This window comes from Marmota marmota, unplaced genomic scaffold (assembly GCF_001458135.2).
Source record: "Marmota marmota marmota unplaced genomic scaffold, marMar, whole genome shotgun sequence".
Classification (NCBI taxonomy): Eukaryota; Metazoa; Chordata; class Mammalia; order Rodentia; family Sciuridae; genus Marmota; species Marmota marmota.
Window position 1 is genome coordinate 13,517,225 of NW_026000026.1, and position 25,075 is coordinate 13,542,299.

Consider the following 25,075-nt stretch of genomic DNA (forward strand, 5'->3'; position numbering starts at 1 on the left):
GGCTGGGGGTGTAACTCATTGGTAAAGCGCCCCTAGATTCAACCCCTGTTACCAAAGAGAGAGAGAGAGAGAGAGATTGAGATTTTCAAAGTTTACTGTAATATTTAGGCTTCTTTAATGGGTATGGCACATTTTATTTTTTATACTTTGAAAGGTGATGATCAGGAGGACTGCAAGGGCATGAGGGCTCTCCTTTAGCTGAAGGGACCTTCATCTCCCAAGGTGGCTGAGAAGCACAGAATCTGTGGGTTCGCTGAGCAGTCAGGAGTGACACTTCTATCAGGTCCTCCCAGGCTGGCACCTTTGAGCCCCAGCCTCAAGCATTGTCCTGTGGGCTCTTACTGGGACCCACTGCTCCTCCTGTGCAGCTCCCAGTTCATCACAGAAGGAAGGGAAAGGGCTGCATTGACAGACAGCTGTGATAGTCCGGAGCAGAAGGGGAAGGACTGCCAGAGAGCCTGGGGAGGGTGAGCTCAGAAAGTGTCCGGAGGTGCCTAAGCCTCCACAGCACATTTCCTCCCAGCTTAGCTGGTCAATCCCAAGAGACATGGCTTCTAAGTCTACTAATGTGTCTACTAGTGTGCAGTTAGGGTTCATAGTAACAACAGAAGAGTGACCAGAAAGAGACTATGCTATATTCCATTGTTAAGCCTTGGGAGATGGGAAAGTGTGTTGGAAAAGATTTATGTTAAGAAAGGTAGTTATAAAAATAAGCAAGTGAACCACGTTGTTGGCGTCTATATCAAATCTGCCTCATCTTCTGTTGATCCTGGGCAAAAGATGAGGGCATCTGTACTGATTTCTGCACAAATAAATGAATCAGACTTTGAGGAGCTTATAAAGACAGTCTTCATAAATTGGAAAATCCTATAAAAAACACAAGACAATTCAGTGTTAACTTATTTCTAAGTAGGTAAAATTAATTATTGGTTGAGAGACCTATAGTTCCATGCATGGGTCCCTGATTAGTCAGGGAACTGGAATGGGGCTAGGATTTCACTGTTTGGAGAACCCGAGAGGAATAATGAACTGGCTTATGTAAGGGTTCGTGGTCTAACAAAAACGTCAAGCTTCTTTGCTTGGGCAGGAGTGGTGTCACCTCACTGTGCAACCCTGGTCTTCAGCTGGTTGGGAGCTCTGCTTGGTGTTTGTCTTTCATTAGTTTTAAAAAAAGGAGTGGTGACTGCATTATGACACCACAAAGGCAGCTTGGTACAGGTGGGCTTTTGATGTGCGTGTGAGTGAGGGAGCCAGTGAGAGGCCACAGGGAAAAGAAGACCACAGCCACGTGTGGCCACACGGAGGAGAGTGGCTCTGGATAGATCAGACAGCTGAGGAAGGGTTCCTCTCTAGCTGCCCCAGAAGATTTCTGGAGGGAGTATGATTCAGGAGTGCTTTGAATGTGGGAAAGGGAGAAGGTTCATCTCATGGCCCCTGAGAAAACGTGCAGATGGACCTGAATGTGAGTTCTCGGAACATCCATACCCACTGGGGAGAAAAAGCAAACATGTCAGAGTGAGCTAGGACTCTCCTAGTGACTTCAGAGCTCACAGCAAGGACCCACATGTGGGGCTTTCAGAAGGGGCTGGAGCTTTAGGAAACAGAGCAAGTTGGGTTTTCCAGGGACTAGCCTTGGGCAGCTCCCGAGAAGTGCACATTTCTGGTCCGAGGCCAACCCTGCCGACACAGAAACTCTGCAGATACAGAAACTCTGCAGATGGGGTGGCAGTTTGTGTTTCAGCAAGGTCTGCAGTTGGTTCTGATACATGCCATAATTGGGGAACCTGTCCTCACGGGGCTGTGTTTGCAGAATAAGTCCCAAAAGATGTGATATATTAGGATTAAGTAGGGTTAAATAGCATGAAAAGGGACGTGCCAGGTAGGGCCACATGATGAAGATGACTTTGGGGATGTCAGGAGAATTTCACCAGGTTTAGGAATAAGGGAGTTGGTGTGCACTATTTGGACCTGAAGGATGGCCTGTTGTTTGGAAATACCAGAGATCCGAGGAACAGGATATGAAGAACTGAACTGATTGTCTTCCATTCAGGAGATAGGTTTTGTTAGAGGAGGGTTCAATCTGAGGAATTACTGATATGAGCAGGGTGCTGGGGGAGGTTACATTTCTGGGACTAATAGGGTCATACAGAGTGCTTGGACGGGAAAGAAATGGGATGGTTGGAGGAGACACTGGGGCAGGGGAAATCTGGAGGTGGGTCACTGGGGCCTGGGCTGACTGGGCATGTAGGACATGGAGAAGACATGTCCGTGGCAGGATTCTGCAATGAAGTGTATGCCATCTTACTTGTTGGGCTTTGTTCACTTGTTCTGTTACCTTATGAAGCAGGTGGAGATGCCCTGACTTTCTTGGGTTCTAGAAGCTGCTTTTGTGCTGCATTTAATCAAGTCATCATTCCTCTGAGGGAGTATGTGTTTAAGTAGCATATATTCTCATTTCTTCTCTTTTGTAGAAAGTCTGATCTTGCTGATCTAATGTTTCATGACCCCAGAGTTCCTTTCTTAGCAGGAGCTCACTTCGCAGTCTGTAATGTCACAGATGTGGTATCCCAGAGCGTTAATGTAGGCAAGTAGTATCAGCAGATACATTTTAAAAGTAGGATAGATGGTTCATTTAAGAGGGTTTTATCATCAGTGTCTCTGGTATTCAAGTGAAATAAATTAAGTTAATGGGAAGCTCTTTTATAGCCTGTCATAGAAAAAAGTATATAATTTCTGTCACAATTTGCATGTATGGAGCTGAAAGAACAAACGATTAACAACATTTATCTGTCATGGTCTCATGGAGTTTCAGCTAACAGGGTAGAGCAAATTGAACTTGACACGACATAATAGCGGTGAGAAAGACAAACTTTCTGATGAGTTAGGACTGTGTTTAAGCAGTGTGTGGAAGATGAGGTGCCAAGGATCTGCAGACTGTCCACTGTCTGGGTAACTACTCTGGCTTGTCAGCTTGAGAGCCCTCAAGCGAAGGAGAACCAGTGGGTGGCAGACAGCTCCTCCACTTGCAGCGCTGTGGAGCAGGGGCTGAGTGCCCACCTATACCAAAATCTTCCAGGAAGTTCATGCTGAGGCCCTCCTAGGCTCTTGTTCCCTGCTGAAACATATCCACTCACCCGCTTTTCCAGGGCATTTAGGCGTTAGGTTTGTTCTCAAAGTATCTGCCTGTGCTTGAGAAGGGCAGTTGGACATGCTTCCTGAGGCCCCTGCAGTGCTCTCTGGGGTGGTGGCCATCTCCAGTCCCCTGCTCTGTGCCTTGGCACTCCTCTTTGACAGCTCGACCCATCGAGAGGTTCTTCCATCTCTATGCTGTGGTGACCTGGCAGGGGGCACAGGAAGCCTGGAGTGTGCTATGTCTAAAGGTAGTGCATGCTTGGCTGAAGGAGCACAGGGGTCCCAGGCCCCTGCGTGAGAGGCTGTGTTCAGATTTGGTTTGGGTCAAGCTGCTCTCTCTTCTAAGTCACAAATTCTCCCAGGAGGGGGCCACAGAGCCATCAGTGACTTCATGCGAGTTGCTCAGCATTGCTTTCTTCCTAAAGGGGGCCCATGAGGTAGCTTGGTGTAGAGTAATGGTGCTCAAATGTTCTGGTCTCAGAATCCCCTTCCACTCATGAATATTGAAGACCCAGAGTTTTTTTGTTTGGGTTTGTATCAATATGTCTTTTAGAAATTAAATTCAGAAATTTAACAATTATTAATTTTGTCAACAGTAACTTTTTTTCTTTTTTTGGTGCTGGGAATTAAACCCAGCGCCACATCCCAGCCCTTTTTATTTTTTATTTTGAGACAGGCTTTCTAAGTTGCTGAGGCTGGCCTCAAACTTGCCATCCTCTTGAGTCAGCCTCCTGAGTCACTGAGATTGTTTCAGGTGTGCTCCACTGCACCTGGCTGACTATAACATTTTTAATGAAATAAAAATATTTTTAAAAATATGGCCTAGGGGCTAGGGTTGTGGCTCAGCAGTAGAGCGCTTGCCTAGCATGTGTGGGACCCTGGGTTCGATCATCAGCACCACAAATAAATAAATACATAAAGAAAGGAAGGAAGGAAGGAAAGAAGGAAGGTGTTGTGTCCAACTACAACTAAAAAATAAATATTTAAAAAAGTATATATGGCCTAGTCCTTGACCTTGTCAACTGTCTTGACTGGCAGTTCACAGTTCATGTAGCAAACAGATTGTGTGACTGTAGTCCTTTTCTCTCCACCCCGCCACCCTGCCCGCCACCCCAGCCCTTTTTTTTTTTTTTTTTTTTATCTTGGAAACAGGGACTTGGAAGAGCCAAGTAGCACTTTCTTTATTTTTTATTTTGGTATTAGGAATTGAACCTAGAGGCACTTAATCTCTGAGCCATATCCCCAACCCAACCCTTTGTTTTTATTTGTGTTTTGTGTTAAGACAAGATCTTGCTAATGATGGCTTTGAACTTGGAATCCTCCTGCTTCAGCCTCACAAGCTGCTGGGAAAGTGGCATTTTCTTACATGTAAGAAAATGTTATGATGTGGACTCTGAAGCCATGTTTGTGAGCATTTTGAATTTTGCTTCACTGAAATGTGTTGGTCTGTCTTACACTTTGGATTTTGTAATATCACTTGTGGATTGTTTGAAAAATATTGAATGTGAGGTTATACATATCTTCCAAATGTTGACATCATTTGTTATGCTGTATCAAAAAAAAATCACATTCATCATTATTACCACCAATCTCATCAGAAGAGTCTTATTTTTTCTGCAACTCTGGATGGAACCCAGGGCACTTGCTGGTCAAGTGCTGTGATACTGAGCTGGCCAATAAGAGTCTTTTAAGTGTTGGGTGAACTGGGTGCTCTTGGTGGCAGATTTAAATTTTCCATGATTATAATTTTTGCTTGAAAGCCTGAGTTTTGTTATTGGGAACAACAACTGTAAGTCTTTCTTGAAGTGGCAGGCTTACTTAGTTCATTTTCAAGAGTGTACAGGGTTGGAATGACCAGTTTGTCTGTTGGTTGCTCCTTCACGTAAGAATGTTCCATGGGGAAACACAGGTCCATTTCCAGCCCCAAGAGCTGCCTGGGTACATTGCTCACAGCAGCCTTTGGACTTAGGGGACAGCAGAAATATCATTTCATCATAAAGTGGGCTAAAAAGGTCAGGCACAGTGGTACACAATTATAATCCCAGCTACTTGGGAGGCTAAGGCAGGAGTATCACAAAATTCAAGGCCAGCTTGGGCAACTTAGCAAGAGCCTGTCTCAAAATAAAATTTAAACGAGAGGGTTGGGGATGTACCTCAGTGGTAGAGCACTGATCTAACATGTTTGGCCCTAGGTTTGATTCCCAGCATCACAGAAAAATGGGGAAAGGGCTAAAAAGATTTGTTTTCAAGGTTGAAATTTAGTAAAATTAGTACTTTCCTTACTTCATCAAAAACATTGTTAAGTGAACTGGCTTCCTTTACAACTAGAGTGCACAACCAGAGCCCATGGCAACGGCCCGCTTTCCTGCGTCGCCACCATGCTTGTGCACTGTGGGCCTAAGTGGCGACACGGGAGAAGGTATGGATGTTCTGGTGTTAGTGTGACCATCGTTTGGACTTCATGGGTCATTTGACTGGGGGTGTGGAGAGCCCTTGGGGTCTGTGGGCTGTACTTTGAGAACTGCTGGGGGAGTTGGACTCTGGAATGGGGCCAGTTGGAGCCAGTCCTGCTGTCCAGTGCTCTGCTCATGGAGCCCAGGTGAGGCTGTTCACTCAGGCTTTCTAAGCCTGTGTCTTTTCATCTAGAAAATGCAGACATGGGCTTCTTTGGTGGTTGCTGTGAGGGTCGAGTGGGAGGACTAAGGAGCATGTGCCTTCTTTGGTGGCTTGACACTGGCAGGTGCTGGTCAAGGTCATCTTCCTTCCCTTCCCTAGGCGTGAGGTGAAGGTATTGGGCTGAAGACCACAGAGGTGGTGGAGAGGTGAAAGGGAGTGGCCCTTGGCTGTGGTGAGTCTTGGGTGAACACTCGCTGCCCTCTCACTCCAGTGCCTTAGGGAAGGGGGAGAGTGGACAGGGGCCACAGCGCTTCTATGTTTTTCTGAAAACCCAGGTGTGGTAGTTTGGGTCAACATTCTCTTCTTTTCCACACTGAAAAATACCAGCAAATGATTCTGTCACTGCCCAATGAGACTGGAGAGTCTTAAATCTCAATTCACCTGAGTACTAAAAGTGAGAGCATATCTTCGCAGTAGTTCGAAGTTCTGTTCCATCTCTGGACAATGTTGATGGTTGCTACCCAAGAAAGCTTCTGGCACATGTGCAGTGGGTAGAGCTGCTGAGTGGGCAGGGTTCACCTTCCATGTGGCCATTTTGGTGGCGGAAGCAGGGTGTTTAGCTCTCAGAAGAGTCTAGGGCTTCGACCTCCACTCTGGCGTTCATCCCTGCAGTTAAGTCAGGCTCTGGTGTCCAGCAGTGTTCGGGTCCATCTGCTGGAAGGTCACACCAGCTCTGCAGTGCTGGACCTCGTCGCAGTCCAGGTCCAGAGCCGATAGCAGGGCAGACCTGGCGTCCACTGAATCTGCAAGAGCAAGATCCCAAGAAAAGTGGCCTTGTGTTTTTTTTAGTGATCTTTTTTCCCTCTGCTGGTATCACACTGTTTGGATCGGGTACCCAGACGGAGCATTCTAATCTTGGTAATCTGTAAGGTAGGTAGACTGGATGTCACATGTACACAGCCTTATGTTAATAAAGGTTTGCTGTCTCACATTTGTTGAACTTTGTCATGAAGAAGTCTCCCAGCAAGTGCCCTTGTCACTCAAAGTGCTCAGATGGGTGTTGTGACAACAGCGCTGCCCAGGTGACTAGGCACACCTGTATATTTCAGGCCTTCATGTGATCAAGTTTTCATGGTCTTTCTCTGTTACAAAGATGGAACGGGCTCCTGCATCCCCAAGATGGGTGGGGGAAATTGCCATTTCTATTTCCTGCCAACCATGGTCCCATGAGCACTGCCATAGGGCTGGAGGTGCAGCCTACACCCAGATCCTGTCGGAGTGCCTGGTGGGTGGAAGGGGTGCCAGGCTGCACTTGGAGACAGAGGCCTTGGCTTTTTGCCAGTGTGTGGCTTCCTTGAGACCTTGGGCAGGCCACTTCTCTCTGTGGAGCCCCAGATTCTTTATGTGTATACTGAGGTTAGAGACACCTGTCTTTATCTGCAGCAGGGGTGGCCAGGCCATGGAGAAACCCCTGAGTTGGGGTTCCCAGGCAGGGCACTGATGGGTGCCTAGCAGAAAAGGTGGCGGAAGCCCTGTCAGGGAGGACAGGACTGGCCCTGTCAGAACAAGGCATTGGGTCCTGGTGGTGGTAGAGCATAAGCCCTCAGAACACCCTGCCTGGGCTTGAGTTTGTGTTCTTTCGTTGTGTGACCTTGGGCAAGCCTGTTAACTTTCTGTGTTTCATTTTTTTTTTTTTTTCATCTGAAAAATAGGCATCAAGGTAACACTTCTCTCCCCCTCACAATAGTACCCACCACTTAAGGATTAAATGAGATGATAATAGACCTTGGAGACAAAGCCCAGTTTCTGGCACGTGGAAACCCTCATTCCATGGTAGCTCCTGTGGGTTACAGAAGGCCTCTGCTGCCTGTGAAGTTTTGTTTTGGTGAACTTAAGTAGGTTCGAGATTTAGCCAAAGCCTTGCAGCAGGTCACAGAGTTGAAAGCAGTGGTGGTTTCACAGGGGTAAGGCCCAGTCTACCCTGGGAAATGGGCTGGAGGAAGCCAGTCAGAGTGGGCAGGTGCCTACCTCCAAGTAGCAGGAGCTCATTCACAGGTTCCTAAGGGAGGGTACCCTAGCTTCTTAGGGACCAAGTGGGGTGCTGAGCTGGTATTGTTTTTTCCCTCTTATCTGAACATCTTGCTTATGAGAATTCTCTAGCATTCTGTTGCCAAAATCATGTTTCAAGCATTACCTTGATTAACTGTGCAGGGAATGGGGTGGAGAGAAGCTATAACAGTTCTTTAAATGGCCTTAAACATCTTGGATTATTCTCTTTTAGTTCCTGAAAAGATCGTTTGGATATGTTTTCTTGAGCACAAAGGCACACAAAGTTACTGCCCTGCTTTCCTATTCTCTAAGGCTCGTTACAGATGTCTGTGTGGGTTTGCAGGAATGAAAGACCAGTGGACCAAGACCTGAGTCCTAAGCCCTGTTCCCAGCTCTCTGACCTTGGCAAGTCCCCTAACCTTTCTGAGCCTTAGGGGGACCTGCAAAATGGAGGTGTGGGTCATCTCTTCTTGCTTCCTTGGAAAATGCCTGGGAAACTGCTTTACACCACAGCACAAGTATTAGCATGACAAATGGCACTGGTAACCGAGTTCTGACCCTCCTAATGAAATATTTTCTTTCTCAGTGATGTTACAGCCTTTCGATTATGATCCCAATGAGAAAAGTAAACACAAGTTTATGGTTCAGTCTATGTTTGCTCCAACTGACACTTCTGATATGGAAGCAGTAGTAAGTACTGAATGCTTCTTACTTTTTTCAGTAATAATAACAAAAACCAATTAGGTACAGAACTGTGGGTGCATGCATTTCAAAATGTGTCAAAATTATTTACATGGGAGTTATGTTTTCAAGGAGGTTTGTATTTTGACTACCTTTCTGGTTTTTCTAAAACCAATGAATAATTTTAACGTTTTATGAAGCTCTCTAGAATACTATTCTTTTTCTGGCTTTTAAAAACTCAAGTTTGTTTTGGCAGTTCCTTACTCTGATGGCTCATGTAGTAAATAGTTTGGGCTGCCCCCTTTCTTCTCCCCAGGAAAGGGTAATGTCGCTGTGGGGAACATGCTTTCCCTTGCCCTCCTTCCCAATCCAGAAGGACACGAGTGGTGGATACTAATGTCCTTTCCCACTTACACTTTCTTTCCTTTTTTTTGTCTTGGTTCTCATAAGCATGATTCTTCTTTCAGTTCTTTTGGTTTGTCTGTCTGTTTCCTTGTGGTGCTGGGCCTCAGACTCGAGCCTCATGCATGCTAGGCAAGGGTGCTACCACAAGCTGCGTCCCCAGCTTGAGTATTTCTTTTTTAACCACAGGTCCCTTCATTTTTTTCCCTGAATAAATATGTTTCGCTATGTATTGAATTTTGGTAAAATTAGAATGACTTCATTTTTATAAATTAAATAAACAATATTATATTATCGGTTATTTCTGGAAAAGGAGGTTATGATGGAAATTCTCCTCAAAGCAAGCTTTTTACACATGTGAATGAGGTCTATTATCATCTCATTTAATGAGTCTGAGCACCAGCACTGACTCCCTGGTGCCCAGTGTTTAAAGGAGGGCAGGAGCACCCGCTCATCACTGCCTGTAGCCTGCCAGCCCCAGAGGGAGTGTGTTGGGCTCCCTGCTGTCCTCCCCTCTCCAAATTTTCTCCTGCTGGAGGATTCACGCAGAAGCTGGATTCATGACCCAGTGTCACCACTCAGCCTTTCTTTTAGCCTTGAAAAAGCGTAACTGATCATCTTCATTGATTTTTAACATGAGGGCAGAAAATGAAGGGTAAGTCAGGTACTTTTGAGTTTGAGAGAGAGCAGCAGCAGCAGGCTGTCTTTTCATAAGAACCATCATGAAAGCATTTGCTCTTCCTCTTTTATTCCCTGGAACGTGTTGTGTCACCTCCTATGGCAGATTCAAAATACACAGTATCCACGTGTATTCTGTCTGGCTTTTGCTGAACAATGTAGTGAAAAGAGTAGGTGCATGGTCACTCGGGTTTGAAGCTGAGTTCTGCCTTCTGCAGTTCAGTCCCTCTTGAAGTTTTGGTCACCTGCATCATGGGGAGGCAGTCAGCTCATGGCATTATGTGGGCTGGCAAGCCCCGTCTGAGGGCCTAGAAGCACCTGGCCCTGACTACCTTGGCGTGTAATGGGCCAGGCTCTGCATACACGATAAAGGGTCAATTTGTTTCCTAGTGTGATTATTTTATAACATTTAAAAGTTCTCTTACAAAAATTCTTTGTAGGAAAATTTGGAAATACATAAAGAAGCAAAAGCCAGAAGTAGAATGGAGTCGGGTTCCTTCATACTAACCCAACCTGTTCACGAGAGCCACGCCTTTTTCTTTATTTTAAGACATTTTTCTCTTTATTTTGATACATAGAAAGTAAAGACAGTGCATTGGCCACTGACTGTTACCTGGGCTTGCCCTTTATTAGCCTCTTGCCCATCTGCTTCCCTCCTGTCCTTACTTTGCTTTCTGCTGAGCCATTTGCATGCAAGTGCAGGTGTTGTGACTTTCATCCCCAAGTGCTTAAAACAAGGGCAGTCTCTCTCAGGCCCACAGGACGTGAGCACAGCCAACAGAATGAACCTTAATCCGGAATTAAATCCAATAGATAAATCTAGGTTTAGCATTTCCAATTATTCTAAAAATGGCCTTTCGTTATTATAGTAGAGGACTCTCCTACCCTTTTTGGATTTTTTAAAAATAACTTTTTAAAACAATTTTTTAGAGTCCAGGCTGGTTGACTTATAGAAAGCGTAATATCCTATTTGATTATTTTCTCATGATTAAAGGCAGTTTATGTATCTTTTTGGCAAGAACATTCCATAGGTGGTGTCACATGGAGACATTTTATGGTGGGTTGTTGCTCTCTTGGTGATACTGTTTGGTGACATGGCTCAGATGCAATTGCTGGACCTCTGAGTTCAAAGCATATCTGCCCCGTGGTTAATAGATGATCGCTGTGCCCTGAGTCGTCTGATACTTTGAGACCACATAAATATCCCTCCCACTAGCACTTGTCACTGGGTAGCTTTGGCATCCAGTCATAACCAGACTTGCCTGGTACTCTTTTAAGATGTATCCACATACCCACATAGGCACACATCCACTGGGGCATGTGCACAGAGGAATGGACTTCAATATCCTTTGTAGTTTCTTCACTTAATATCCTGAGGCTTTCCCCCGTGTAATTTAACACTCTTCAGTATTATTTGAGTGACAGCATGCTATTCCATTAGATGGATCTGCCATAATTTGCATGGCAGTCCCCTTATGTCAGACACACAGATTGTCTCCTGATTTGAGTTCTTGGCCTTGTTGCTCTGGCTGCTATCTGCATGGTCTGGGAGAGGGGAGGAGGGGATGCCTTCCTTTTCTGGATTGTAACCTTGCTGCTGTGCTGGTCTGTAATTCTCAGAGCACCCTGAATGCCCATCCTCCACTGCTGAGAGGGGAGTAAATCAGAAGTGTATTATCCCAGAACCTGGGGCTGATCAAGAAGGTGCTCTTGTCAGCAGAGTGGAGGGAGGAGTGGGTGTGGCCCTCAGGCAGGGGTTGGCAGATACAACCACAGTAGTAAAGAGTGACTTACAAGTGCTGTGTTCCATTGGTAATTGGCAGGGCGGGTTTGAAGCTACTCCCAGATGGCATGTGCCCAGGTTGTTCAGGGAGGATACCCTGTGGATTTTATTTTCTTAAGGAGACAAAGTTCCCTTTTGTCATTCAGATGTAATGCAGAAACCCCTCTCTGTCCCCTGGTTCTCTGGGTTCCTGTGCATCCCCACAGACCAGTCATGGGAGGAATGGGTGGACTTGAAGGAGTCAGGCAGGAAGACAGTGGGGCTGTGGAGTACAGTTAGTGTCCAGGAAAGCAGGGCACTTAATCTTGTCATGCTAAAAGTACCAAAATCTCAGGAGACTCACAAGTTCCTTATCTGATGTATATCAGGACTTTCTCATTAGGAGTATTTTTCTGAAATTGTCAGTTATAGGAGGAAAATTATTCTTCCAGCAGCTTTATAATATCCTGATTATTAAATTTAAATTGTTTTAGTGGAAGGAGGCAAAACCAGAAGACCTTATGGATTCAAAACTTAGATGTGTGTTTGAATTGCCAGCAGAAAATGATAAACCAGTAAGTATGTTTATAGTTAACAGTAATTGAATGTTGCAAGCTGATACTTATTTGCATACCATCTCCTGCAAAACCAAGATCTAAGTTGGCAAATTATTTTCCTACCCATAATGTATGAAGAAAAAAAATAAGCTGAAGTCAACAAATAAGTGGGCCTTTATAAAATCAGCCTTCAAAAGTCTTGCAGAAAGACAACTAATTGAAACAGTTTGTTCCCTTGAAAATGCAGCTTGGTGGCTGTTGAGGTGTCATAAATCCTGAAGAACTTCTTAGGCTTGGCAAAGTGATGGGCTGCTATTAAACAGTGAGCAAGACCAAAGCAGGGAATAATTTGCCCTTTATCATGGTGCTTGATGGACAGGTGGTAAGCTGTTAGGCTCTGTTTTACAAAGTGTCCCTGTCAGCCCTTTCCTTCAGCACCACCTCCCCCTCTCCCTTCCCCCACCTACCTCTTCAATCAAAGTCTGCTTTTAGATGGGGCTTTCTCAACCTCAACGCTAGTGACATTTGGGCTGGATGATTGTTTGCAGTGGGAGCAAAACCACCCCTCACTGAAAATCTCCTGACTCCATGTAACTCTGGTGTTGGCTGGGGGGAGGAGTACCTTCCACCGACCCATCAGCTCATTTTTCCTTGGTGAGAAACCAGGGGCAAACTTGTCCTGGCCCTCACTGTGACCAGTTGAAGAGAGGAGACTGTATCTAAAATGCTAATTTGGACTTCCTTCAAAGCTAGTAAAAAAAAAAAAAATTAACTTATTAAAAACAAAGAATTTAAAACTCATGCAGAATATGAAACTACCCTGGCCATTAGTAGCCAGGGCTGGGAAATGGAAATACTCTGAAGCATTCTGTAAACATCATCTAGAATGATCTTGGGGAATACTGTTAATTTATGTCACACTGTACAGTTTTTATCTGTTCAGTAACTGGCCACTATCATCATCCTATTTCTTTGAATGAATAATTGTCACATTTTCCCCTTTTCTCATTGTATATTCTGTACAATGTAGAATCGGTTTAGGGGCTGGGAGACCTGGATTCTGGTCCTAGCTCTGGGCTCTGGGCTAGTAACTTTGGGCCTTGCTTCCCAGGATTCCCTCCCTGGTGGGAAGGGGAGGGCAGAGCTAGAGATCTAGTATCCAGATGTTGCCCAGAACCCCAGGCAGCAATCCCCAGTCACCTCCCCAGCCTGCTTATGTGCCCTGCCCCCACTCTCCAATGCATCTGGAAAGGCTGTCACAGCAAAATATGACTGGGACCAGGATGTGTTCGACCTGCCGAGGGGGAGGCTCTGGGCGTTTGTTTTCTCCTTCATCCAGCATCCAGTTCCAGGTTTGGGACAGACTGCCCTGTGCAGTCCTCTCCCCATCCTCCCATCCTCGCCCATCCAGTCTTGGGGATGCTCAGATCTTCACGGTGAGAGTAATTTGTGGCTGATAATTCCTGAGCTTGCACAATTACAGTATGCTAATTTTTTGCATGGCAGGAATTTGATAGTGCCATTTGCACAGCCCTTTTTCTCTTTCTTTGAAGTATTAGTCTCAGCCCAACTGCATTCTTTGCCCTTATCCATAATTTCTAGGGCCCGGTTGCTTTAGGTTATTAAGATACTAGATAAATTGATCCATTTAAAAAATAAATGTGACTTATTACAGTGTGGACAAAACAGTACATGTGTGGTGTGTGAGAAATGAGAACTACCTCATTTTGCTTAAAAACATCCTTTTTTACATTGTTTGTGATGCTTGGACTTTCGTTTATTTCTGAACAGCATGATGTAGAAATAAATAAGATTATATCCACAACTGCATCCAAGACAGAAGCACCGTCGGTGTCTAAATCTCTGACTACTTCTTTGGACGACTCTGAAGTTAAGAAGGTGCTGGAAGAGTGCAAGAGGCTGCAAGGGGAGGTCCAGAGGCTGCGGGAGGAGAACAAACAGTTCAAGGTAACAGCAGCCACCTCCTCTGCAGAGAGCAGGGCCAGCCTCCCTGGACGGGAAAGCCGACAGGTCTCTGCCTTGGTTGAGTTCTGTTGTATTTGTTTAGTTTTTCTTACCTGGGGAGAAAATATTTTGAAATATATTTTTAGTTATAGATGGACACAATACCTTTATTTATTTACTTTTATGTGGTTCTGAGAATCGAACCCAGTGCCTCACACGTGCTAGGCGGGCACTCTACCACAGAGCCCCAGCCCCAGCCCCAGCCCCAGCCCACCGGGGGAGAAATTTTCATAGTTTTCATCTCGTTCTCAAAAGGATCCCAAAAGCCCCCAAGTAAGGACCACTGTTCCTTGGGCAGAAAATCCTCCGGTAAATTTAAACTCTTATCCTCAAAAAAAGAAAAGAAAAAAACAAGACAACCTGTGTTCAGTGTGTGAATTAGAAATCAGCAGTGGTTATTTTGAACATGTGTTTTCAAACCCTACTTCCTGCCATTCATATGGGTCTAAGTCTCTTTAAGGGGCAAAATAACTGACCCATATTTTTAAAGACTCTAAATAGGTCTAGGCAGTACTGGCTCATCAAACTGATGATGTGGTAGGGAAATTGGGGATATGGTGCTGTCCTAGTGGAGGGAGAGTGGAGTGCAGAGGGGGCACTCCGGTATCTAGCTTGGGTGTGGGCCCGTCGGGCTGCACTGGGTGGTAAGGCAGGTGTCGGGCTCGGGAAGTAAGCCAGTGTGCACAGCGCAGCATTTCCCTGCCTGCATCCACTGCACGCATCTCTAGCCCTCCCAGCCATGAAAGTATGAGTCTATTTCAAACGTGGTACCAAAGGGAGTATCTCTGGCCATGAGATCATGGGGACCTTTGCTGCAACTTGAGCACCGAGGCTGCCTCTTCTGCTAACCTCACTCCTGTCTCGGGGCATGCTGTGGTATCCACTCTCACTGTAGTGGCTTCAGGGACACACCCTCCATTTATGGAGAAGGGAGGATGCCTGGTGTCTGGAAGCAGCAGCCCATCCCACTGTGCAGTGACCTGGACCTGCCTCCTCTGCACCTTCCTTCAAAGTTGGTTGTGAAGCTGGCACCTCCCTTCTTGGCTAACACTCTGAGATAGGCCTACAGCTTCTCTTTGAGAATCTTCCTCTTTAGAAATAGAGTTCTGTGTTGTTTAAAATGATAAATAGGTGGAAATAGCTTCCATATAAACCCAATAAAATATATACTGTATTTTGCTGTGCTGATTTTTTAAAAATTAATCAAACAATTGAGTCATTTATCACTGTGCAGTGATGTTGGCCATGCCCCATGAGCAGAATATCTTTAAAATATTATCAGACTGATCTTGACATTGGGAGATTCTTTATCCTGCCAAACTCTGATTTCTTGTTTTGTGTCGGTTCATTCTTTCATTTGGCCAACAAATTCAATGAGAGTCTGCTATGTGCTGGCACTATGGATTCCAACCAGTGATTATGTTTCTAGAGGGAGCCTGCCCCATGGGCTGTTGACCGCAGGGACACTTAGGCACCTGGTGAATGTGAAAGAAGTGGGGAAAAAAAAGAGAAAAGAAAGTGTGCTGCTGGGTGGGTTTAAGCAGAGTAGAAGGAGCAGTCAGCATGAGGTCTAGCTGCAGAGATAAGCCTGGGCAGAACAGAAAGGCCTTGGTGCTGGGCCCTGCTCAGGAAGGTGGGTGTGACCTGGAGGGCATATAGCAAGTGACCCAGAGATCGCAGAGTGCCTGCAGCCTTCAGGCAGTGCGTGGCAACAGAGGCAGTGACCCTGGATGCAGAGGAGAGGAAGACGTCCTGCTCCTCACCTGTCTGATGTTGCAGGGAAAGTGTGGCAGGTATCTTTGTATATGGATGGAAGGAGTTGTGGCTTCTTTAGTGAGAAATCCACACATTGAGTAGAAAATACTTGAGATGAGTGTATGAAAGTGAGTCACAGTTACTATTCCAGATGCCATTTGATTTCAGCAATCTGCATGTAACTCATCAGGAGCCAACTCTGTACAGCTCTTCACGTGAAAGCTTCCGGGTCCCCCACTTTGTAGTTTCTTGTATTGTACGTTTGTGTCCTAAGAAGTGCCTGTGATTTCAAAAGCCAGTAGTGACTTGATTAGGGAAGCCTGTACCTGTGAGGCAAGAAGGATAGAGGATTTGGGACTGCACACGGGAGGAGGAACGTGCAGAGTCGCCACTGAGATGGATGCGACTGAGGATGAGAAGGGCCTGGATGGCCTTCTGAAGAGCTTTTTCCATAAATCATGGAGAACCGAGAGTGTGCAGCTTAGATTTGTGTTGTAAAAAGACAGCTAGTGGCACCAACAGGGTGGATGACATAGAGGGCTTCTGGCAGTGTCTCCTCAATGGCCTCAAGCTAGCCCTTCCCTCTCTGCAGGCGTCAGCTGCTGTGTGTACAGGCTGTGGTGGAACAGAGTCATCGGGGCTTGGACTATTTTTGAAATGTGCATTTGCTCCCACAGGAAGAAGATGGGCTCCGGATGAGGAAGACGGTGCCGAGCAACAGCCCCATCGCCGCGCTGGCTGCCACCGGGAAGGAGGAGGGCCTCAGCACCCGGCTGCTGGCTCTGGTGGTCTTGTTCTTCATCGTCGGTGTCATTGTAGGCAAGATTGCCTTGTAGGGCAGCATGTGAAGGATGGGAGTGAGATCGAGGCATCCACCATACCATGGAATTTAAATTTATCATAACTATGTGTAAAAAGAATTAACGTCTGATGACATCTCACAGGTCTTGCCTTTCAATTACCCCTCCCCGCGCGCACATACACACACAGATGCACATGATATAACATAATATAACAATCTTTTAGAGAGTTAAAACATATAGCAAATGATTGGGGGAGAATGATCTCTGTTGGTGATGAGGGAAGCCGCAGTTGGCACCTCCGTGGCGGGGTGTGACTGTCCTTTTGAACCCTGGTCGGCCTTGACACTCTTCCTCACCTGTTGGTGCTGGCTAGCAGGAGCTGGAGCCCAGTGCGGTGGGCTGTACAGTCCCCTGCAGGGCAGCCCCCATGCTGCCCACTCCTGCCCCAGGCTGTTTTTCCATGTCCTCAGTTCTGTCCAAGCCACCGGTTCCTTGGGACTGTCCAACATGGCCAAAGCTGGAAGCACGGTGCCGTGGCAGCCTGAGGTGTGCCCACCACGGGCGGTAGGCACTCATGACCGCCCGTCCCTTGGGGATGTCATGGCTTTGTTCTCTTAGTGGGACCAAGCTAAGTTACCGTTGGTTCACGTAGTGAAACTGGACTGTTATTCAGAGATGTTTAATGCATATTTAACTTATTTAATGTATTTCATCTCATGTGTTATTGTCACAAGAGAGCAGTTAATGCTGTGGCCTAAAAATCACCTGTGCTTATATAATGCCAGTGGGTTGGGCTGGCACTGCTGCTGGGGCCATGGCTCCTCTGTCTCTGGAGGTTCTGGGTGTGGGGAGGGGTGATGGAATGTTGGAGAACAGCTGCCAGGAGGTATTTTCTGTGTCAGTCAGTAAAAAATGTCATAGGAGGAAATTTATAGGGACAGTCAACTCCAGGTCACCTGTATCAATGGAGAAGAGTGGCCAGTCTTCTAGATTGCTCTTCTGCCCCCTCAGTCACCCTCAGACTTCCAGCACACAGGCCCACATATGGGCCTGACCCCTGTGGGCCCCCCCAGGGAGTCAGGATGAAGAGGTGGACTGCGCCTGCAGAGGGAGAGAGCTCTGGGAGGCGGTCTAGGCGGGTTCCTCCGCCAATCTGAGTGGAAATGAAGGTTTGACTGTGAATTAATTTTGTGCCGTAAAAGACCAATCCAATTCTGTTTGACTATGTAGCATCTTAAAAAAAAAAAAAAACTAAAATAAAGCCCCCAAATTCAGAGTTCTTTTGTCATTTTGTCACATTTGCTGTATGAGGGGAATTATTATTTTATCATCATCATTATTTTGCCATTAGAAGATTTTAAAATGAGCCCTATACATGAGAAATCTGGGTTCAGAGGTTTAGCTGCGTGTGTGTGTGCATGCGTGCGTGCGTGCGTGCATGCGTGTTTGGCTGGCTTCAACTGACAGTATGAAAATTGAACTGTTGACATCTTGGTGCCTGTTGCCCTTGCCCTTCAGTGAGAAGCAGCCCTGCTCTGGTCAGGGAGCTGTGCCACAGGCTCGTGCGGGTGCTGGGCATGGCCCTGTGTGTGTGTGAGTTTGAGCCGACTAGTTCATCAAAAAGATGACAGTTTTGGAAGTTCATGCATCTTGAGCCACATTGCTCCCAACACTAGCTCTGGTCAACTGGAATCTCAAGGCCAGCAAAGTGGGAATCTGTGGTCCATCTGAGTAAGTAGCTTTCTATATTTTTGAAAAGAAATTTACTACAAACCCCTGGTGCTCTCAGAAGACATCAAGCAGGCCTTGTTCTGCTGAGCTAGGGTTGCAGGGAGCGTGCCTGTGGGGAAGGCTACACCACTGTAGGTTAGATCATGATTTTTTCCCTGTAGCCTCAGTGCTTAAAGGAAGTGAGAAGACTGAACTTTGAGGCACGTGCCTTCTGCCACTTAATTTTCTGAAAGTGGGCTAAAATTTGCTAATTGGAGATGTTGCAGCAGACTAGTGTCTCTGTGGCTTCTAGTCCGTGTAGTCTTGAGAGGAGAGTGATTGAAGGCCTCCAGAAGTACCAGGGGAGCAATGCAGCCCCATGATGCTGCAGCGGGGCCTCCCGAGGTCCTAAAGGCTAGGGCTGTGTCTCCTGATAAAACAGCTCATGAGAACAACCAGAGGTGGGGTTTGAAGAGTGCCTGAGAGGCTGGTGAGGTTTGGATTTTAGAAAGTGACTTTTGTATTTGGGGTGAGTCTAAGAGAAGTTCCTCAGTTTCTCAGAGGATGCAGATTGGTTTGCAGCAAAACGAACAAACAAATACCTTAAAATGCAGAGTTGTCTCTTTCAGCAGATCCTCCTCTGCATTCTCCTTCCCCCGTTGAGGGTGGGACTTGCGGAACACACATGAACTTGTGGGCTTCTTGACTTAGTGGAGAAGGAATCTCCACCAGGAGAGAAGCAGGGGAGCTGTGGGAAGGCAGGTCACGCAGAGTCATCCTGGCAGTAAGAAGTGTGCCAGGAGGTGAACTGGTGGAGTGTGGGCTGCTTCTTCAAGGACTGCCTAAGAGCCACAAGCCCTCCGGAGACTGTGGTGACATGTACACATTCAGGGTGTCATTCTGGAGTAAGCGAAGAAAGAAAACAGTAAAGCCAAGAAGAGGTGAATGTGGAATTCTGACAACCCTCTGTTCTGCCCAGAGACGAAAAGACTGATAACTGGGCAAGGGCAAGGCTGAGACCCAGTAGGGATGCCAGCCTCCCTTGGGTGCTGTACTCACAGCTCCTCTGTCGGGTGCCCTGGCTTTAGGAACGCCAGCCACGTGCGCACAGAGGAGATGGAAGCAACAGCAGAGCCCTGTAAATGTTTACGGATTGAATTTTCAAATTGATAATTTTAAGCTCTCAGTGTGATACGAAATACCTCTTAAAGAGAGCAGGCTGTGTATTGGTAGGTGTGAGGACCCGGCTGTAATTTTTTTTCTCCTCCTAGTTTGCATGTTTTCCCTCTCTAGTCTTTTAAACTGCTGGCACTAGCAGTAATAAATAGTGATACAATCAAAATTGATTTTTACCAGTGGACAGTTTATGCCTAGAGAGATGGCTTAGACCTACATAACACAGAAGGGGGAAAATGAAGAACCTCCAGTGATCCATGAAAACCTAAACGCTTTCAAACAAATCCTAGGAACAGAATTGCTATCGAAAGATATCAGTGCCCAGCTTGCAGCTGTATTGAGTCAGATATAACTGAATGCGGTGAAAGCTCAGAGCTAAATAGCCCTTCAGATTAATTTGAAAACAACCTCTGTATGTGCACGTGCGTGTGTGTGCGTGCATGTGTGTGTGTGGCATGTGTGCCATATGTAAGTAGCTTGACAGTTTTCAAATGGTGCCTATATTTTTTTGCACACAGATCTTTGTATTTGCAAACTCGGAATCCATGCCAAAATAAAGTGCCATTTGTCATTTTCAGCTCCTTCTCAAAAGAACTGGCCCATGTACAAATTTCTGGTTATGGTTTGTGAAATCCTTGGTTTAAAATCAAAAACCAAGAGCCATGAGTATTGGGTTTTTCAGTCACCTGTATACCTGGGTAACATCACCCACCAGACCTTCTCTCATGTTCCCTTACTGGTGGTGGTGTCCCCACCTCTCCTGCAGAGCCCGTCTAGCTTGCTGAAAGAGAGGAATCAAGTGGAACTTAGCAATGTACCCTGTCAGAGGAGACTTAAGTGTGGACCTGGGCCCAGTCTGCTCTGTTGAGAATGAGTGCCTTCAGAGATGAACAGACTGGGAATTGCGTTTGTATAGTGTAGGTGGATGGGTGCCATGTCTGATGAGGCCAGCCTTTGCTCTGGGAACCCAAGGGCAGCTCTGGAATCACATGTCCCCATGAAGTTTGGCTCCCTCAGGGTCCCTGGCCTGAATGGACTTAGAGAAGGCTTTTTCCCTCAGCTGCTTTGGTGGGATCCTTTCAGAGACAGTTGCTGTGTCCAGCACCACACCAGTTCACCCATGGACAGTCCTCACCCACAGCTGATCCCAGGGAGGAAGGCTCTGTCTTGTACATGAGGAGGTGAAGGCTTCGGAAAGTTAAGCTGGGCATCTTTCAGAACTTCTGGTTTAGAACTAAACCAGCCCCTGCTCAGGCCTGCCTATGGATAGCTTCAACCCTGCCTGTACCTGCTGGTGGGAACTGGGGAAGGAGCTCTGCACACCCTCGTGTTTGGGTCTAGTCTAGTTGTCTCAACAGAGGCAAGGAGAAGCCACTCTAGTTCAGACCCCCTTCCTCCTCTTTTAGAACCTGAACACGCTCTGGGCAGTGAAGGGGTGTGCCTTTTCCATTTTCTCACTGCTTAGAGATGTCTGCCCAGCTCACCCAGGGGATGAATTTGGGGGCTTTTGAAAGGAAACTGCCAGTCTGTCTCTGCGAGCAGTGATGGGGATGCTCTATGTGGAGGCTTTACACAACTCACAAGTTACACGTGAGCAAGAGCGGTTCATTAAAATAGGCACTCCGGAAGTGCTGGGTGTGAACATAGGCATGTGGACTACCGGTATTTCCAGCCCCTGCCTGAATTAGCGCTGTGGTTTCCAGGAAATCAGCAAAGGGAGCAGAGGTAGAAGACGATGATAAGGAGATGAGTGGAGAGGGGCAGGCTGGGGGCCCTGGAGCGGGTCCACAGTGAGGTGCAGTGCCCTTCCTCTGGCCTCCGAATCCCATTAGCTGCGTGCTTGGCGCTCGAGGCTCAGCTGCCAGGAACACTGTGAGTTGGGGCTCATGAGGTCACCCACCCTTTGCCGAGGGGACCCAGACCTCCCTGATGGTGGTGGGGGTGCTTGTTGCCATATCTACGCACTTAAAAACAGAGGTTTTGTTTTAGTTTATTTGTATTATGGAGGTATTTTGAAAAATTAAAAAAGACACAAGCACACATAAACAGCTATGTGTTATCATTAAAAGCGAAGCCAGGGGAAGCGGATGAGAGGTTGTCTCGAATATAATTACTTTAGATTTTTTTTTCTTAATGGAATTAACTCATTAGAAAATGTCTGCATCAAATCCGTAGAAAAGGAAAAAGCTAGCAAAAAAATTATAGCTATTATCCAACTTGCCATAAATATTTGCAATTATGATACCTTGGAATGTTGCCACAATATGGTTGCTCTGATTAAAAGATGTCAGTTGAATAAAACAGTGCTGTGGGAGCATCGCCCGCTGCTGCTAGATAAATGCTGATGTTTATTTTCAAACCAGGAAACATTGATCCTGTAACAATGCCCGTTACAGTTGCTTTATTGCAACAGCGGGCTGATGTGGGTTCCATCATTTTGCTAATGGAGGTGGGTGCAGGATGGACGCTCACTCCCTCTTGCATTCTGATGAGCCTCAGGAGCGTGGCCCAGCTTCTGCAGGTGGAGCAGCAGCGGGCGCGCAAAGCCACATCTGCTTACCTGTTTTCTATTTCCCTTCAGGAGACACCAGCTCAGGGAGACTGATCAGATCTCTTAACACAGTCTCATTAAGCCCGAGTGCTGACAAGAATGCAGAGCTGTTCTGAAGACGAGCGTCATCTTGCCCCTTGTCTTGCAGTACAGAAGGGCCCGGTTCCTTTCGTGAACAGGCATCCTGCGTGCCCCTCTTTATGTTGTTTTTTTGGAAGTAAACTAAATTCAGCTGTGAACCCTTTAGGGTGGCATTCATTTAATTTTTTTCCCCATTGAATCTTTTAACTTGGATTCAAAGGTCAGAATTTATTGTCTGATACTGAAACTGTGTGTACCTTCTGTATGTTAGATACTGCAGGGGTGCTGAGAAATTAGTTGATATGCTTTCAATTTTATATTTTTCATTCGTAAGCAGCCTAAGTATGGAGATTCAAGTTCATACATAGAGAAATGCAAAGTACATTTGGTCCTCATTCCTGTTAGGAGCGCCTGCCTGCCTTCCTGCCTTCTATTCATTTATAAGCTGCTGTCATTTGGAACTTCCTATAAGAAACTCAAAATGATCTATTTAAATGTTCCCTTCATCTCTTCTCGCCTTTCAAATAAAAGAAGTAGCTTCGGTAATGCATATTGTCCCTGACCTGCTTTACATCTTTTTCCGTATCTTGAAAAAAGATCTCTGCAGTTTGTGATGTGTGATCGTGACTTCTGTGTACGCTGTTAACATTTTAGGAATTGAGTATTTTAAGAGAAGTCTCAGAATGCTGTAGTTTTCATAATTTTTCCTTTTTGTATTTCCTGTTTTGACATGGAACTCATTTAAAAAGTCAGTGCAGGAAAGGGTTCTTTAGCATAATACATTTTGGTTATCTGATATGTAATAAATTTGCAGTTTTATGGCTGACTTTACGTTTCCCAGAGGGAAGGAGATGTATTTGTGCAGTGTCCAGATTGAAAGAGCTGTTCACAGCATGTTCTCACATGTTCTGGGTCTGTCCGATGAAACCTGTTCTTGCCGAGGCATACACTTTTGTATGAGCTGTCTGCCGTATTATGTTCAATAAATTCTGTGCTCTGAATATATTTAAAGGATGTTTCAGTGTAAAATTATTCTGAATAGATGGCTTAAGAGCATTTAGGTGTGCTTTGGATTGCTCTGCGCTCTCACTGCTTCTTAGGAACAGGAAGTTGGATTAAATGAAAATGGTGGATATTTTGCACTAGAAAACAGATTAGGGAGACAACCCAGGCCAGCTTTCGCATCTCCCTGAGGAAGAACGCATACCTGACAGCTTAGCACTCAGACCACTTGCATTCCATTTTTTTCCTGTTGGGGAAGTACCTGTTCTTGATTGAAGGTACCCACTGGTGTAAATTGCTTCCAGCTCTGAAAGATGCGTGGCGTCTGTCTTTAAGTAGTGCCTGACAGTCCCTCACCTTACGGTGTTGTCAAAACGTTAATGAAAACAATTTTTACTTTTTTCAGAAAAGTAGCACAGGCAAGTGGTAGGACCTCACACAAGACCCAAGCGTATAAGTGCCAAGCCAGTCCTCCTCCACCCTAAACCCACGTCCTTTTTCCAGAGACCCTGTGTGCACACTGGGCACAGCCCTTGTGTTTTTCCAGCTACCAACGGCAGCATACTCCACCTGCCTGTCATGAATGTTGTATATCTTGAAGGTCACTTCACGTTAGCACACACGGTGCGGCTGTCTTTCTTCAGGTGGCCCTGCACTTGTCCTCTGTGTGAGGTGCTTCCTGGTTCACTCAGCCAGCCAAGGTGCCTTGCTGCAGCGTCGTCTTGGCGCAGGCGGAGCTGCAGCACACGCCCCAAGTGAGCCAGCTGTCCTGGCTGCATTCCTGGAAGAGAAGTTGGGTCAAGGACACCTTCATTTTAAATTTCCTTAGACAACTCCCCCACTGTCTGCAAAGAGCACACACCAATTCCTGGTCCCTTTGGGACCTATTTCCTTCCACTGTTGCCAGCACCTTGCCTGGTCTAGCTTTTGATCTTAGCTCATCTGGAAAGTACACTTGATGTCTTGGTTTTAGTTTGCATTTCTTTGCGTAAGGTAGAGCAGCTGTTCATATGAGTAGAGGACAGTTGAAAGCCCACAAGACCTGCAGTGAAGTCAGGCCAGAAGGGATATAGTCTACCACACAGAGAGCCGCCTAGGGCAGCAGGAAGTCTAAGGGTATGGATGGGGGCTGGGTAGGAATCCACATTATTTTACTCAGAGGAAAGCTACTTGGGGCACAGGGTACAGAGGTGGTTGGGGCTGGGGAGCAGGATCCACCTTTATGGCCAACTACCTGTGCTCTGACTCCTGACCTGTGCTAGCAATACCCCTGCTGCACTAGTCCAGGCCTGTCGGTGTGACTTGCATGTCTGGCGTCTTTGTGCATTCACAGAGGATGCGGACAGAGGCACATTTCTGTGCCATGCGAAACAAGGATGACGGTGGTCTCCAGAGCTAAGCTGTAGAGTAGAAGCATTTTCTAAACAGCAACAAAAGGAGCTGTTCCTGGCAGTTGCCTCACAGATTTGCCATTATCTTTGTCGTTGCATTAGAAGATGAGTCCCTGAGAGTTTGCCCAGGGTCCTGTAATGGGAGTGACATGCCCCATCAGAAGCCCAAAAAAACCCTCCAAAACTGCACTTAGAGTCCAGGCTCTTGTTTCTTTAAGTAGAACTTGCGATTTTGTTTTCTTAGCCATGTTCAAATCACTTCAAAGAAGAAAAGAAAGAGTAAAAATTGGGAGAAACACAAAATTAGTGTTATGGACTTTGGAAAACATGCCTCTGCTACTTCAAACATGTTAAGAAAATGTGCAGGAAGGAAGGAGACTTTAAAAGCCATGCCAGGACCCCCATTAGGTTTCAACCCCTCCTCCCAGTCACACTGCTAGCCCTAAAAGTGGCTCTAAATTACAGGAAATATTTCCCACGAGTAATGACAAAACCTTCCACTAATATTCAGCTTGCTAGTGTGTGTTGCCTGGTTTGCTTCCTCCTGTTTCCCACAAGCTCAGACATGGAGGTTGATCTCTATCTGTAGACTCCTGAGTGCCTTTTCCACACATTAGCATTGAAGGCCTGCGGTGGGAGCCACTGGGCTGCCACTCCACCTCTCTGAGCATTTGAACCCCATCTTACCAGAGTCTGTCCTTTAC

The 25,075-nt window shown here is 46.2% G+C and overlaps 1 protein-coding gene across 1 annotated transcript in view; it reads left to right on the forward strand.

Moving 5' to 3' along the window:
* Positions 1–22,989, forward strand: part of Vapb (VAMP associated protein B and C) — a 43,997-nt gene extending 21,008 nt beyond the window's left edge. Inside the window, exons 3-6 of the mRNA XM_015480283.2 lie at positions 8,384–8,487; positions 11,815–11,895; positions 13,669–13,845; positions 16,335–22,989. Of these exons, the coding sequence (XP_015335769.2) occupies positions 8,384–8,487; positions 11,815–11,895; positions 13,669–13,845; positions 16,335–16,493 (521 nt within the window). The 3' untranslated portion in view covers positions 16,494–22,989. The remainder of the gene's footprint in view (positions 1–8,383; positions 8,488–11,814; positions 11,896–13,668; positions 13,846–16,334) is intronic.
* Positions 22,990–25,075: the final 2,086 nt, after the last annotated feature.